The 15,404-nt window shown below is 34.1% G+C and overlaps 4 protein-coding genes across 4 annotated transcripts; all 4 read right to left on the bottom strand.

Annotated features, from left to right (window-relative positions):
• Nucleotides 1-1,673: 1,673 nt before the first annotated feature.
• Nucleotides 1,674-3,917, bottom strand: LOC131637143 (uncharacterized). The gene is made up of 4 exons (XM_058907733.1): nucleotides 3,617-3,917; nucleotides 3,311-3,514; nucleotides 2,345-3,202; nucleotides 1,674-2,251 (listed from the first exon to the last, which is right to left on the bottom strand). Exons 1-4 carry the CDS (start codon nucleotides 3,915-3,917, stop codon nucleotides 1,674-1,676), a joined length of 1,941 nt encoding a protein of 646 aa, XP_058763716.1.
• Nucleotides 3,918-4,052: 135 nt separating this feature from the next.
• Nucleotides 4,053-7,195, bottom strand: LOC131637142 (uncharacterized). The gene is made up of 5 exons (XM_058907732.1): nucleotides 6,694-7,195; nucleotides 6,518-6,604; nucleotides 5,986-6,430; nucleotides 4,922-5,895; nucleotides 4,053-4,837 (listed from the first exon to the last, which is right to left on the bottom strand). The coding sequence occupies exons 1-5, from the start codon at nucleotides 7,193-7,195 to the stop codon at nucleotides 4,053-4,055; spliced, it is 2,793 nt and encodes a 930-aa protein (XP_058763715.1).
• A 929-nt stretch (nucleotides 7,196-8,124) lies between these two features.
• On the bottom strand, nucleotides 8,125-9,916 carry LOC131637152 (uncharacterized). The gene is made up of 8 exons (XM_058907739.1): nucleotides 9,785-9,916; nucleotides 9,630-9,702; nucleotides 9,397-9,544; nucleotides 9,154-9,311; nucleotides 8,944-9,064; nucleotides 8,702-8,872; nucleotides 8,560-8,616; nucleotides 8,125-8,474 (listed from the first exon to the last, which is right to left on the bottom strand). The coding sequence occupies exons 1-8, from the start codon at nucleotides 9,801-9,803 to the stop codon at nucleotides 8,301-8,303; spliced, it is 921 nt and encodes a 306-aa protein (XP_058763722.1). The 5' UTR covers nucleotides 9,804-9,916; the 3' UTR covers nucleotides 8,125-8,300.
• Nucleotides 9,917-10,012: 96 nt separating this feature from the next.
• On the bottom strand, nucleotides 10,013-10,918 carry LOC131637141 (uncharacterized). Its single transcript, XM_058907731.1, has 4 exons — nucleotides 10,795-10,918; nucleotides 10,545-10,688; nucleotides 10,185-10,452; nucleotides 10,013-10,101 (listed from the first exon to the last, which is right to left on the bottom strand). The coding sequence occupies exons 2-4, from the start codon at nucleotides 10,683-10,685 to the stop codon at nucleotides 10,013-10,015; spliced, it is 498 nt and encodes a 165-aa protein (XP_058763714.1). The 5' UTR covers nucleotides 10,686-10,688; nucleotides 10,795-10,918.
• Between the last annotated feature and the right edge of the window lie 4,486 nt (nucleotides 10,919-15,404).

Raw genomic sequence — 15,404 nt, 5'->3', positions numbered from 1 at the left:
AAAAAATATGATTTAATTTATGTTGTATTGCGAGTAAAATAAGATTTATATTGAAACATATATAACAAAATTAAAAAAAGTAATAATGTATGGTTTACAATATATGTATACATGTTACAAAGTATAATGATGAATATTATTTTAATTTGTTTTGGTTTTTATGTCCTATAAAATAAAGGCCCATCAAGTTCCACGGCCCAAGCTGTAAGTGTATACCTAAGAGCATATATAGGAAGTTTTTGAGAAATGAAAATATCTTGCTCTATTATCATTAAAACTTTGGAGATGGTGAAGTGGGGTGTACCATTTGTTCCTTCTCCTTCCAGCAGGTAAGTAGACAATGCATGCTTAATAGAAAATTTCTTCTGACATAAAAATAATTCAGATTTCTCTACTTTTGCATGCACTGAAAAACTTGATCTCAATTAGGGATGTATAGTTGATAACTAAGTATTTATTAAAGATTTTTGTTAGATCTGTACTAAGATGACTGCTGTTCTTAACAACAACAAAAATAATGAATAGTTGTATTCGAAAAAATTTTGTTATAATTTGTAGAATAATTATACTAATGTATATAATGTTTAAGTGATCCGGAAAGAGACTCCCTTGAGTGGGCACGTCAAATCATTAAAGAGTTCGACGAAGAGCAAGATAAAATGTTAAAAACTCTCATAAACGATGGATTTCTTACTGAAGAGGAATGCATGGCTGATTATAGTGGTGAAGTAAAGTGGAGGAAGCATGTCACAGAATCAAACATGCATGGACAAAATGCACTGGTAAATATCTTGAAAAATTTAATGTATTTATGTATATATTTGTACAACTCATTTACATATCATGCATGTTATAAATTCTGTAGAATATTCCTATGGAAATATCAAAGACGTGCTTTGGAAAGACGCAGAATGCAATAAGGATGGTAGATCTTGTTGATGGAAAAGGATATCACTGCGTAATTCTTAGGGCCGGAAGGAATGAGTATGAAATACATATTGGGCTTGGATGGTACTCTTTTGCAAGAGAGAAAAAACTTAAATCAGGAGACGTGCTGGAATTCTCAATGATTCCATTTTCAGATCTGATATTTGTTCAGTTAGTGAACAGGAATTGATGTTGCTGGTATGTTTTAATACGAAGGTACTGTGTTGGGTTGGTTGTTTTTTATCTTTATAGTTTGTGTTGGGTTGGATGTTTTTAATTTTTAGACTTTGTGTTGTGAATGGTATTTGTTTAAGAATATGGAATTTATGTTGACTGTGATTTAGTTTTACCTCTATTAATTTCTATGAATGATGTTGCAAATGTTATATTGTTTGGTAACAAAGTGATTTAGTCTTAAGAATATGCAAATGTTATATTGTTTGGTATATGTGTTTTATTAAAAAGTGGATCTTTTTATGATGTAATTCTTTTAGAGCATGTTTCTGTTTCTCTATGGCTTTAGATTAATGATATATAATTGAAGAATGTGTGAATTGCAAAAAAATAGATATACATGAGTTGCATATACCATATATTGCAATTACAGAAAAAAAAATTTGTGCATCTACAAAAAAATCATAGTATCCTTCAAGATTTTCATTAGAAACTCCCGAACTTGAAATGATTAACGTGCATGGCGTTTAAAACTTCAAAATACTAATTGAATGGAACATTTAATTGTCCAACTATAAATTTTCAAAGACTTCTTTGAAAACGACATTCGTCGTGACCGACAATGGTTGTTTGTCTTTGTCGTGAATTAAAATCTTTAGACCCTTTTTGCTCTTTACTCTTGATACTGCCACATAAAATTGACCATGACTGAACACGCTTCTTGGCAAATATATACCGACAAAATCTAAAGATTGACCTTGAGATTTGTTAATTGTCATAGCGTAGCATACCATTATAGGAAACTGTCTTCTGGTCATTCGGAAGGGCCATGGTGATTGAGTCGGAGTTATGTCCATTCGTGCAATGTATACGACACCACCAATGTTCTTTCCAGAAATAATTTTTGCTTCTATAACATGATCGGCCAATTTGGTAACAATGAGACGTGTTCCATTGCAAAGGCCTTCTGCTTGGTCAATATTCCTGAGAAGCATTATTGGAGTACCAATCTTCAATTTGATTTTATGATTGGGGACACCGGAAGTTTGCAAGGCATTCAAAAATTCTGGAGTTAAAACATCAAAAGAATCATTGCCGTCACCGTCTGTTGTATCAACTGAATCCGAGCTTAAATACTCTTTCTCTTGACCTGCGGGTTGACAGTGTTATTTGTTGTCGTACATAATATTGGGCATGAAAAAATAAAACACACAACGAAAGCTTATAAAAAAATGTTGATTACCGGGAACAAATTCTAAAATATACTGATTGATTTGATCAACAGTCTCTATGGTTCCAGCTAATATTGCCCTTGACTGTAGAAAATCCACATTATTGTAATTAACATCAAAATTTGGATAGGTGTTTTCAAATATTGCCTCAAGGGGATCATCAAAATCAGAGATCAACAGATCTTTAGGAACGTCGATCTCTGCGTAACCATCGTTTGGTTCTGACATCTTCCCATCTCCAACAGTTAAAATCCAATCTGAGAAATGTCTTAACTCTGCAGAACTGGTGGATTTTGCCGACTGCTGTAGTCGCATGTTCTTTGTGAGTTTCAAAACCTTGCAATGATCCCATATGTATGATGAATTTATTGTAGCATGAACTATATCTGAGCGGCTGCCTCTTGGAATAACTGGAAGAATTTGCCTGAAATCACCGCCGAAGACTATTACCTTACCTCCAAATATTTTATTTGATGCTTTGGATCCACCCATGATATCCTTCAGAGTTTTATCCAATGCCTCAAAACAAAATTTGTGACACATTGGAGCCTCGTCCCAGATTATCAACTTTGATAGTTTTAGTAGATCACCTCTATCGCTCCCTTTGTTTATGTCGCATGTGGAAGATTCAAGCGTGGGAATCGGAATTTTGAATTTAGAATGCGCCGTCCGGCCACCTGGAAGTAATAGTGAGGCAATTCCAGAAGAAGCAACTGTCAGACATATTTGTTTCTTTGATCTTATATAAGAAGCTAGTGTTCTCCACATATAGGTTTTGCCTGTACCGCCGTAACCATAAAGAAAGAACACGCCTCCATTCTGGTTATTCACGGCCATCATGATTTGCTTAAATACATCCCTTTGTTCATCTGTTGGTAATTAGAAGATTATTCTTAAACAATCATAAGATACTATGCTATGCTATTATTAATTTGGTTTTACATTAATAACAAATTTCAAATGGACAGTGAAGAAACCTGTGAGATTCAGATACAGCATGTTAAATTCTTGAAGTTGTTCATCGGGATTGTAGTTCCGCTCTTCGTAAATAAGCTTGTTGCCAAATTCTTCGGGAACATATCCTTGTGGTTTTGGCATCCCAGGAAAGTCGCTTAGGCTCTTACGGTTGCGTTGTAGTAGCTTTTCTATCTCAATCAATGTCAGATTGTATATTTCTTGTTCTTATAACCTCAAACCTATTTTAACAGAAGTTTGCAATAGAATTATTTAAAAAATGAAGTTAATGAAGTTGATATCTAATTTTTGCTTCAATTACATGTTACCTCTGTTGTTGGCAATAGTCTGCTGAGAGTAAAGAATTCCATCAGATAGAAGATGCCTTGTTTTGCTCCATACATGCCTTGGTCTGTTAATGCTACTTGACAACAACATATGGACAAAAAGCAATCTTAAATAGTGGCCAGAACCCCACTGAAATGCCTCTGAAATAGCAGCTATAAATTCGCGATCATCCCCAATAAAACCCATTGCAAAACATGCATCACGGAAAGTATCGTACTTGACGTTGTTAACTATTTTCAGATCTGAATAATTTCGAGGGCCCTTCACATGTGTAAGCATCATTCTGAGAAAGTACAATTCTCCTGTAGTTGGAGGAACCCAAATTAACCTGCCAATTGTGTAACCCTTCTGCCTGGGTTTCCACTCTCTCTTCTTTTTGACATATACAAACTTTGAAACAAAATTGCTATAAGTTAACTATTGAGCTTCGGTGTATTTCTGATTAGCTTCAAACCATGCCGTAAACATCGATTCAGTTACACTTGGTTTCTCAAGGACATTGGAAACATTGCTGATGTCAGTATAGTAGACTGAATGTTGACCTTCGCAATGGAAGTGTAATCTTTCCACAGCTGGTTTCCTTCCATGAATGGGGAAACCATAAATCCTCCAAGATGCTTCACTTGGAGAAACATACCTACAGTCAATATACTGCTTGATTTCATCAACATCTTGACGCTCAATAGGACATCCATTTTCATTCATGACAATTGCAGCAGTTATTCGATCATAGCCTTTGTTGATGTATTTAAACAAATATTTTATGGATGTGCTTTGATTGCACCATTCCATATTAATATGAGTTCTGAACTTCAACAACAATTTTGCATTGTAAGGAACAACAAATCTATTGTCAACCTCTATACCATTCCTAATGACAGTGTGACCGTTGTCCCTTCTTCTGTAAACCGGATAACCATCTTGATCGACGACTGTCTCAGCCCGAAAGTCTTTAGGAAAGTATTTGGAACATTTACCATCCTTCATGCATTGCAAAGACCGGTTTGCGTTTCCGCATGGTCCGTGAATCATGTGACTTTTTACCAAGTTATATAAGTCTCCGTCGGTGTCCTTGTTCGGAATTTCGGCAGATATAATACGGTCAATATCAGCAGGTGTTGGATATTTGCTGGATGGATGTAGAAATATCAAAATATGAGCGTGGGGAAGGCCTTTTTTCTGAAACTCAATTGTGTACATATCTACAACAGAAAAAAAAAGTATGAATAATGATGTTTAAGAATCAAAATAATGTATGACCAGTTTTGAAATGAATCAATACTTACACGCAAGAACTTTGCCCATACAACTTTTTTTTGTCAAATCTGACAGTAACTCATCGAATTTCATCTTAAATATTCTCGTGATGAGGTCCGGCCGATCTGCTGGTGTCAAATTATTAGAAGCAAGTACACGTTTCAATTCCGGCCAGTTTGGATTACACGTAAACGTTATGAATAGATCGGGAAATCCAACATAACTACATATTGCCATTCCATCAAAGTAAAGTTGATCCATGTATCTGCGACTACCAACATAGGACGATGGAAGGACAACTCTTTTCCCTGTGTTTGCACCATCGGTATGTCCATTGGTTCTGATATCTGTTAGATAGTTATACTTTCCAACCCGAAGTTTAGATTGATTTTTTCTTAACCATCGAAGTCTCTCAGATTCCATCATTGTATAACCATCAACCAAAAACTGTTGAAATAACCTTCTTGATCTGATAACCGTTTGGGCCTCATTCTTTCTGGCTTGAATACGAAATGCAAACCACTCTCTAATTGTGAGTCTATTTCTTTTATTTGTTTGCTCCCACGGAACATCCTCGTTGTCGGCTACTCCAGTCATTGATTCTGAGTTACGTCTATTGTTGGAATCTTGATTACGATGTCTAATGTTCGGCCTGTAACCATCTTCGCCATAAGGGAAAAGCAATGGATATTGAAATCCCAAATATGATGTATGGTATTCATCTATTCTTTGAAGTTGTCCAGTCTGTTTGTGCATTATTATGTCCCTCTTCTCAGCAGTGTCAACATCACCAACAATTAGAGCAGCAACTTCAGAAACAGTTGGTTGATTATAAATTCTTCCATCGGTGCGTCGCTCGGAAATAAGACGGAGCTTTAGGTCAGAAACATTGCCTTCGGAAAGTATATCCCTTGCCATCTTAAAACTCTGGGCATGAACATTGTGTTGATATAACATAGAAGAGAGTTTTTTCACTATGTCAAGATCTATTCCGTCTTTTGTCCTGCAAAGAATGAAAACAAAAAAATGGTATATGGTCCATATCGCATAAAACAGAGCATATTATTATACACGAAGTAATTAATAAACATACTTGAATCCGTTTACTCTATGCTGTATTTCATGTTCAGTATCATATATATAGAGTTGTGCAAATCGGGGATTTTGTCCTGGCAATGGTAACATGCTACCTATACGATGACATGATTGTCCTTGAATTCGGTAATTTGGAGGACCTCTACCATTGTTAAAACGGTTGTCCATTTTAGCACCCGGAGACGTAAATGCAAACATCATGTTGAAAAGACGTATTTGTTGTTGAAATAGTTTTGATTCAGGGTTTGTTTGGTCAAACAGCAGTTTCTGTAACACCGGTGGAGGTTCTCTCAACAGAGGAATTTGAACTTTACCATCCCCGCAACACATTGTGAACTTAGGACTTAATGTTTGCCGACACTTGGTCTTCCTTTCTAAATACCACATGTTTGCACCACATTTTGGACATTCAAACACTGGATCACCTATGTCGTAAAAATCTCCTAAATGAATGCACAGCTAAGTTAACAGATGAGAGGATGTTTAACAATATAAATTTACTGACTATGATTACATTATTGTTACAAAACCTGATGGTAGTGCATTGACCATTACAGCTTGATTGTCCATATCTTCTTCATCTTCGTCCATAACCATGCTGTCGTCTGAACTCCAACCTATGGAAATTGATACATGCAAAGTTAATTAGAAATTTGTTTAGTGTTTAAATTAATTGAGAATGTACATTACCATAAATAAACCATACTCTCTGACGAATCATCATGCATATTATCCTCTTCGTTGTCATCTTCAAAAAGTTCATTGATTTCAATAGTATGTAATGGAGAGTTTTTTGAAGATGTAGAACCACATTCACCAACAACGTTATCAAATCTATTCTTTAAATTCGTCCCTCTCATATTGATGTTTCTGCATGTAACCACTCTTGGACGTTTTTTATTCAACGAATTTGCAAGACTGCTGATCACTGAGGAAGCATGAGTTTTCTGCAAAGTTGTTATAACCGAATTGCTGGAACTTGGAATGTTCTGAGAGATGGTAGAAAATGGAATTCTTGCATGAGCATTATCATGACTACTAATTGGGGTAGTCTTTCCTACATTCTCCTTCTGCAGTCCATTCAATTTCTTTGCTCTCTTGGATTGAAGTTGACGTTTACGATGAAGTCTTGCTTCTGCTGATCTTTTTTTGCTTAACACACTGCTAAACCATTTATCTTCAAGAGCCTTTTGATTCAGACCATCCATATTTCTGCTTTTTTGATTTGTTTAGACAGATTTTCGGACAAAGACTTGGTAGGAATATAAAGCCATAATATATGTATGTTTAAGTTATGTGGATATGTAATAATTATAGTAGGAGTTGATATTAGCAATGATGCCTTTGTTTGGTCCTTTACTTTCATCTGCACGCTTAGCATAGTCATAAATTAATCTCTTTCATACACAATTTTGTTTTGATATTGTAATGATTATCATTCTTGGCATTACACGTTAAGTGTCATTAAACATCCAAAGCATGATAGAAAAGCAATGATGATTGTTTAAAGTGTGAAACAAACTTAACTTGTCTAGTTTCCAAAGCATGTAATAAATGAAATGAGTGAGTAAGTGGCTTGAGTAAAAAAAGGGAGATTCTTGAAAATATTTCATGAATAAATAAAAACTATTATAAGTTTAGTTTCAAAAATAATGGAATAGCAAAAGTTATATTGGTTGATGAGAATATCTGTTTTTGAAAATATTAATAGGATCATGATTTAGTAATTCATACAATATTTAAAAAGAACCCTAAATATGCAAGAAAAAAAATGGTTCAAATTAAACTTGTATAATTTAGTTATTATGATTTTGTAAATAAAATATATAGGTTGATTGTAAGATGGTTAAATTGTTATATAAGAAATTTAAATAACAAAATCTCACCTGCAGCATATATTAGAATCATATTATGTAAACTAATATGATTAAGTAAAAGTAGAATTGGATTGGGCATAAATGTAAAAATATCTCACATCTATCTTGTCCAATAGTGATAAACAAAAGAAGATATAATTTTGAATCAATACAACCCAAAAATTCTGTCATAACATTAAATTCAGAATAAGACATTGATTAAAATTGAACAAAATAATTCCATGGCAATCTCGAAATTGAAATTAAATAAAATGCTTGAATACAAAAACTACATGTTGTCCAAGAGTGAAAGCTTTGTTGGTAGAAAATGCAGTACCACAAAGTAAATAAAACAATACATCCCATAAATTTAACAACCAAAAAACATAAACCATAGGATTATAAGTTCCAACAAATTAGATATAGGATGCATAAAATAAAAAAGTTGATGAAGTCTTCAAGCATTTGGTTCAATCTTCACTTTTTTGGGTGGTTTGGTTCCTGAATATTGTGTAAGTCCTAAAAGCTGACAATCCGATTCTTCAGCATCAACACCATGAGAAACACTCTTTGATGGGGTATTGGCCAAACTCTTGTCAGGATCATTTTCTCCAAATGCAGATAAGGACTCCTTCGAATGTAGTAAACAGATTTAGTAAAATATGGAATAAAATACATGTTTTGCATGAAAACATTGCAATTATCAAATAACATACCATGGAAGTATCAACATGATCAGCAACAGCATTTTGAATGGGAGGAAGACTATGAGCCTGTATTATACAATAGGATATTATTAATACAGTTGGATTGCAGTTAATTTAAGATATTCAACCGGATTACTATAAACTGAAAAACCTCATCAGCAATATAATCCTTTTCAATTTGACTGACAAATTCTTCATCATAAGAAAACTTCCAAACAGATGCTTGCCCAAAGGTTGGCTGTACTTTAGCTCTCAAAGCCATTTTCTTTTCCAACAACATGTCAAGCTCGTCAGGATAAACCATGGGATCATCTTCACCATTCTAAAGTTGCAAAAGAATGTTAGAAACCATATATTATACTATTTTACAAAGAAACTAAATTATTAACATACCTCTAACATTGATTTATGCATGCTATCAGCAGATTGTCCTATAATCTGCTCACAGTCGGCATCCCAAAATACAAATCGGAATTTTGATTCACCGTCACAAACATATATATCAACTTTGTACCTATTACATAAATACATACAGGTATAATTGAGTGATCTTAGACAAAAAGGGTTAAAAGGTCATAAATAGAAATAATTACAACAAACAACCTTGGTATGGGTTTGTGTACATTTTCGCCACACACACACTGGTATGGATTGTTCAAATCAGTAGCCTTCACAGAGCACTTTGTGCAACCATAGTAAAACCAACCATGCTTGGATACATAAAATTTCGTGGTAGTTCCAACAGTAACACATAACATGTCCTAAAAATAAAAATAAAAGCATTACAAATACATATAGATAATTGTTAACAACTTGAATATACATTTACGAATTTCTGAGTTATACTTGTTTGATTTTGCAGAATTGACTCAAAGGAATGCACTTTGCCTTATGAACAAATTTTTCAAGTGTTGTAAACTGAGATCCACCAGACCAAAGAGACATGGATTTGGCAGATTGCGAAGGCTTTTGGGATTGCTCATTTGCAGGCAACCTGGGAATATTATAATAAATCCATGCTATAATTTGGAATCAACATGCAAAACTAATTGAAATAAAAGACTGCCTAATGTTAATACTTTGACAAAAACTCAGAAATCTCCTGGATGTCTTCGTTGATTAGCAGCTTTGAACCACTCCATGCATTGGATACTGATTGAAGAAAAAAAAAAGTTTACATCATTGTTGAAAAAATGTGATAAGGCAACAGCAGAAAAAAAAAATAAAAGCAAACCCTGAGAATCCTTGATCATTGCATGGGTTAGTATGATGACAATAGCACCCGTGTTAGTTGGGTCATTATAATATTCCAAAAACTTAGTACCATAGCTCTCCCATAATGTGCAGTTAATGATGTCACCGCTGAGATGTTAAAATAAAAATTGGGTTAAGAAAAATTTACATTGAATCATAATAATCGAAAAATAAATACTGAAAGAGGATTAAGGGTAACAAATATACCTCAAATTTTGAGACTGAGGGCCACAAATGTCTTCTTTCCTGGAGTGTTTGATTGCATATTGTTTATCTCATGTACAACACCTATAATATCTGCAAAAGAGATCAAATATGGCAAATGTTATAAGTAAATGGATCCTTATAAGAAGTAAAGCGTGCTTAATGTTTGTTTCTACCTTCAAGTCTGTTAAGATGACATTTGCCTGCATTAATTTCGCAAAACTCTTTGAAATAATACTTCAGAGGAGGAATATTTTGTACATCCATGTGTTTCATGGTCGTACCACCAAGGAACACGAATTTCTTTGAATGGTCACACAGCTTCCACTGAAAATCGTTATCAAATACAGTACCGTTGTTGATTATGCAAGTCATATTCTCTTGAATTCTTGATTTCCACTTATCTGTATGATCAGCCCGAATCAAAACTTGAATTCGATCACCCTAACAACAAATGTAAAAATATGGTTAATCCCAAAAATCGCTTGCTAATAATGAAAAAAATGCAACATTAAACGAAAATGAAATACTTATACCGCAGCATCCATGATAACCATCTCCAGATGTTCAGCACCCTTACTGTTAACAACGCTCCATAGATCAATAATTCGAACAGCCAATCTCCATGTTTCCTTCTTGTCGCTGATGTCTTTTATGCAGTCAAATTTACGACTCATATTCTGCAGAAATGGAAAAATAGATAGATTAAAACAATAGTCGTTTAGAAAAACAACTAACAGTGTGGCATGGAAGATGTAGCACAAAATCTACGTGAAAAAGAAAAACCTAATATTGATGGGCGGAAACAGGAGAGGAAGATAAGACAAATGTAGGGTTTGGGGCTTGAAATCAAAAGCCATAATATATATAGAAGGATGATAGAAGAAGTGAAATTTTCTTGAGCAACCAAAGAGAAAAAGCGTGCAAATGGTTTTGCTGTATTCCATGCAGCTTTGCACAACTATCTACAAAAGCATGACAGTAATATTAATTATGGAAAAGAAATTGGACAACTGAAAAGTAATGCAATGATTATGGGATACATATTTCTAATTAAATTAATTAAGGTTTATGCAATTACCGTTGTGTCCCCGATTATCACCCTCAAATTGGTGATTAGAGGGTTAATGAAAGGATTTCATATGTATTGTACTTTATTATATTAAAAGTAGATAAAAATGAAAATTTGTTTTCATTCAACAAACCCCACAAAAATTTAAAATCAAAACACTCGTCAAGCAAGAATCGTCTCCATGGGTATATGAAGCTTGAATTGTGCAAAGACACAATCTCTTAAAATATTCTTTATCGTATTTCAAGCAAAGACACATAGGAAGTATAGAAAAAAATCCACAGACACTTCAATGCTCTGGTAAAAGCCAAAGTGTGTCAACTTCAGTCGAAGCTCAAATCCCTCCATAAAAGAGAATCAATCAATCTCAAAATATGTTCTTTCAATCAAGGTCATCGCATACCCCCTTTTGGAAATGTTAGAGGACGAGGGTGTAACAACTAGTTTTGTGGTTCTGGTCATGGACGAAGTGGCAAAATTAGGATACCTAAATGTCAATTGTGTGGTAAATATGAACATGTTGTACTCGAGTGTTAGCATTGTTATGAAAAAGAATTTGAATTCACAAAAAATGATAAAGAATTTGAATTCACAAAAAAGATTGATGCAGAACGGAGACTTGGAGCAGCATTTTTGGAGATGGAAAGCTTTTGCAAGGAATCAATGTCATATATTGTTTACAAGTCAATGAGGAGTCAGATTGAAGATTTAATATTTTGAGCATTATTTGGATTGTATTTGTACTAAACAGCTTTGTAATATTTATCAAAATCATAGTGGAAGAACAACAATATTTCAATTGGCAACCATTTGAGACTGGAGTAAGCATAACAATGACAAATTGCCAAACCACTATACATCTGGCGTACCATTTTCTTATCTCTCTCTATTTTAATTTTTATTGTAATTGCATAATTAAGTTTATCGCTTTCTTAGAATCAGATGCAGTTAAGTTTATAGAATTGATAGTGATTGCGTTCATAAGTGTGGGTTTTGTTAAATTATAACTTTCAAGTATTCTTGTTGTTGATTAAACCTTAAAACTGTAATTATATAATTCTTATTATATTCAAGTTTTACGTTTACACAGCTCGTTTAAAACTTTTTTAACTCAACATAATTATTAATTGTCTTTCATTACTTAACCGTATATCTTTCAATTTTGAATACAGATTGAGTAGTATATCTATTCTGTCCAAAAGCATACTTTGTACGCGCTGTGCTTCTACCATGCAAAATATTTTAAAATTTGTTCCTTTTTGAAATAAACGAATTTCTTAATCAGAAATGATATGTTGACACTAAAACATACACCAACACCGTATTTCTATACGGTTACATGCAGCTTTGTAGTTTTTTAATAATTCTTTTCTTGCTTTGGTTGTTGTGCCATAGTAAAATGTTTGGAAAAAAATACGGTGTACATACGGTGTAAGGATTATCCGGTGTCAACATAGCACACCTCTTTCTTAATCGGTCCATTTTTAAGGAGGTATATTCAGTCCCCCCTCTAGGTTGATGTATTCTCATATTCTCTCTCAACCATTCTCTTGTATGTAAAAGGAGTGTTCTTTTATGTAAATTTAACGGATAAGAATAAGAAAACAAGATTAAAGGAAGACAACAATGGAGGTCTATCTTGGAGAAGCATATAATGTTATTAGGTTTAGCTTAGGTTCTCTCATTTTCTTGAGGGAGTAATTGCGCTAGGTGTCATAATCATATCATTTTATTTTATATGTATGTTGATGCATGTGAATGTATGTTGATGCATGTGAGATACAATTTATATGATAAATAAGTCTATGAGATTAAATTAATTAAAAATTCCTTCAAAATGAATATTAAGATTATGTTTTCCAATATTTAGCACTCATAAGAACTAGTATCGAATGATGTAGCTTTCGCCCAACGCGAGGTGCATGTTTATTAGTAAGGTGTGTTGGGACAAAATTAATATCTTATTGTTTTAGTATTGTTATATACATTTAGAAACAAGAGTTAAGAACAATTTATATGATGAATTATAATAAGGGGTATTCACCCAACTGATAATATTTGAGAGTTGTATAAGATGAAATTGGAAGGAGTTACTACCTAAATAATTATTTTTTTTGTAATCATTCTAACAATGAATTAAAACATGTAAAATATCGATCTCGATCCACTAGAAAATCTTCCAATAGGATTTTTCCGAATCAAAGATCGAGTGTCATTTAGTTTGAGTAAAATAGTGAGAGAATTTTTAATTAAAGTCCTAATTGAATATGATTTTAATGATAATTATATATTTACAATTTTTCTATTTATATTACCATGTCAACAAACACTTCAAACAACATTTTGCAATCAATCCTTGACAAGGAAACATTGTTTGGGTCAAATTTTATGGATTGGCACCGAAACTTGAGGATTATCCTCAAACATGAGAAAAATTTGTATGTCATAAAGACACTAGCTCCTGAAGAGGAGCCTCTTTGTTCTGCTCCTCAGTCTGAAAAACATCCTTATAAGAATCATTTTGTGTTGCCATAAAAAGTTTATGTCTCATGTTGGCTACCAGAAATCTGAATTGCAAATGCAACATGAGAACATGGCAACATTCAATATAATCGAACAACTATATATTTTATTTCAATAGAAGACTAGGCATGATAGGTTTGAAGTTTCTAAATCCCCTTTTCAAGGCGAGCTAGTTGACGGAGCCCTTGTATGTTCCCATCTACTCAAATTGATTGGGTATGCTGAGAACCTTGGGAGATTGAGATTTCCCATCAGGCAGGAACTTGCGACTTATTTGATCCTGTATAGTATGATCCTGGTGTCATACCCAAATTTTTTACCCTAAAATTATCCATTCATTGGTATTCTAATCATTAATCAAGATCACAATCTTCGACTATCCCTTCTTTTTGCTTCAGATATTGACTATCTTACGCCAGCTTTTTTATCTTTCTGTTGTGCTTATCTTCCTCTTTACAAGTATGTTACTTCCCCTTCATCCACGGGAACCGGGGTTGCTTCATTCAATATTTTAAGGATAACCCTTTTTCATAAGAGGCATGTTGTTGCTAATCTTTTTGATTTGTTTGCAACGTAGACACAGAGTCAAATCATTTGGATGGCGCTAGAAAAAATGGAAGATTATTCTTGGGTACACCTAGAATATTTGGAAACACCTTCCTCTTATACTTTAGAGGAGGATCTTTTTAATGCCTCTTTCGAGGTAGATCTCCATATGTCTGAGTGATAATTGCAATCACTATTGACAAATGGATGTGTAGTAAGTTTGAAGTGTGTTATATTCCCTTCTATGCTTGCATTTTCAGAAGTTGGGAGTCTGGATCCTATTAACTACATTCAAAAAAGATGTGTTGGATCATCTTTGTGTTCCTCCTTTGCAGCTTCAACCTTGCGCTTGGGGATTTGAGAGAGTTTTATAGTACCGGTATGAGTTTCAATTTGGCCTCCACAAACCTTTTCTTCCACCTCTTTGGGGTTAACACTGTCTCAAAGGGAGGCAGAGGTTATGGGCTTATTTCTTTTCGTCATACCAAATATAACATCTTATGCATCTACATGGAAAGCTGAAAGGACTTTAAGGAGGATTATTTCTTGGCCACTCCAACTTTCCCCTAGCCCATAATGAATTTTCTGTTGTTTTAGACCCTTCTATAGAGCTAGATTTATGCGCCCATAGGAGGAAACAATTATAGTCTCTGAATCACTGCACAAAACAGGATAGAAATTATTTTGTTTTGTATGGAGACCTCAGCGACACAGAGAAGGAAGTGAAAGAGAATTTGCTTTCTTTCTCTAATTCGATAATACACTATCGGGTTAGCATTTAAACATGAACTGCGGATGAGACGAAGAAGCATTTTGGTATCCCCTTTACTCCTACTTCATTTATGGCTTTTGTACTCGTCCCACTTTTTCTCTACTGATTTTTTCGTTTGTTTTCAGATGCCATAAGGAGGAAGGATACCTTTGTTGCCCGTATTATACCTACAAAGGATTTCGGGGCCATAATTATGTTGAAACCTTCAGAGCATCGGAGTAACAAGAACCATGACCGCCCCCCTTTGTCAAAGCTAAGAAGGATTGAAGTAAGGACGTAGCCCGAGGAATTCCTGCAAAAAATCGAAGCGGTTTGGGTATACCCTTATTATCCACCTTAGGAAGGCCCTCCTTCCACTTCCCCTTCTAATGGCCATTCGCTTACCTCATACTACAACAGAGATGAAAGATTATGTGATTAACGAGGATTATTCTTACGCTCACTAGCTCTCCAAGACATGCAAATCTTGCTTCTTGACATAGT

Source organism: Vicia villosa, unplaced genomic scaffold (genome assembly GCF_029867415.1).
Source record: "Vicia villosa cultivar HV-30 ecotype Madison, WI unplaced genomic scaffold, Vvil1.0 ctg.001929F_1_1, whole genome shotgun sequence".
NCBI classification, from domain to species: Eukaryota; Viridiplantae; Streptophyta; class Magnoliopsida; order Fabales; family Fabaceae; genus Vicia; species Vicia villosa.
The sequence above is the reverse complement of the archived record's forward strand: the minus strand, read 5'-3'. Positions and strand labels throughout refer to the sequence as shown.

What these genes read in the sequence shown, in the direction of transcription:
- LOC131637143 (XM_058907733.1), bottom strand. Translation starts at nt 3,917, where the DNA reads ATGATGCTTACACATGTGAAGGGCCCTCGAAATTATTCAGATCTGAAA. An exon ending in GACTATTGCCAACAACAGAG is followed by an intron (nt 3,515 to 3,616) that starts GTAACATGTAAT and finishes TGAGGTTATAAG; the next exon opens with AACAAGAAATATACAATCTG. An exon ending in TATTTTAGAATTTGTTCCCG is followed by an intron (nt 2,252 to 2,344) that starts GTAATCAACATT and finishes GTCAACCCGCAG; the next exon opens with GTCAAGAGAAAGAGTATTTA.
- LOC131637142 (XM_058907732.1), bottom strand. Translation starts at nt 7,195, where the DNA reads ATGGATGGTCTGAATCAAAAGGCTCTTGAAGATAAATGGTTTAGCAGT. An exon ending in GCATGATGATTCGTCAGAGA is followed by an intron (nt 6,605 to 6,693) that starts GTATGGTTTATT and finishes CAATTTCCATAG; the next exon opens with GTTGGAGTTCAGACGACAGC. An exon ending in TATGGGCAAAGTTCTTGCGT is followed by an intron (nt 4,838 to 4,921) that starts GTAAGTATTGAT and finishes TTTCTGTTGTAG; the next exon opens with ATATGTACACAATTGAGTTT.
- LOC131637152 (XM_058907739.1), bottom strand. An exon ending in TGCATAAATCAATGTTAGAG is followed by an intron (nt 8,873 to 8,943) that starts GTATGTTAATAA and finishes TTGCAACTTTAG; the next exon opens with AATGGTGAAGATGATCCCAT. An exon ending in ATCATGTTGATACTTCCATG is followed by an intron (nt 8,475 to 8,559) that starts GTATGTTATTTG and finishes CTACATTCGAAG; the next exon opens with GAGTCCTTATCTGCATTTGG.
- LOC131637141 (XM_058907731.1), bottom strand. Translation starts at nt 10,685, where the DNA reads ATGAGTCGTAAATTTGACTGCATAAAAGACATCAGCGACAAGAAGGAA. An exon ending in TGGTTATCATGGATGCTGCG is followed by an intron (nt 10,453 to 10,544) that starts GTATAAGTATTT and finishes ATTTGTTGTTAG; the next exon opens with GGTGATCGAATTCAAGTTTT. An exon ending in TCATCTTAACAGACTTGAAG is followed by an intron (nt 10,102 to 10,184) that starts GTAGAAACAAAC and finishes TCTCTTTTGCAG; the next exon opens with ATATTATAGGTGTTGTACAT.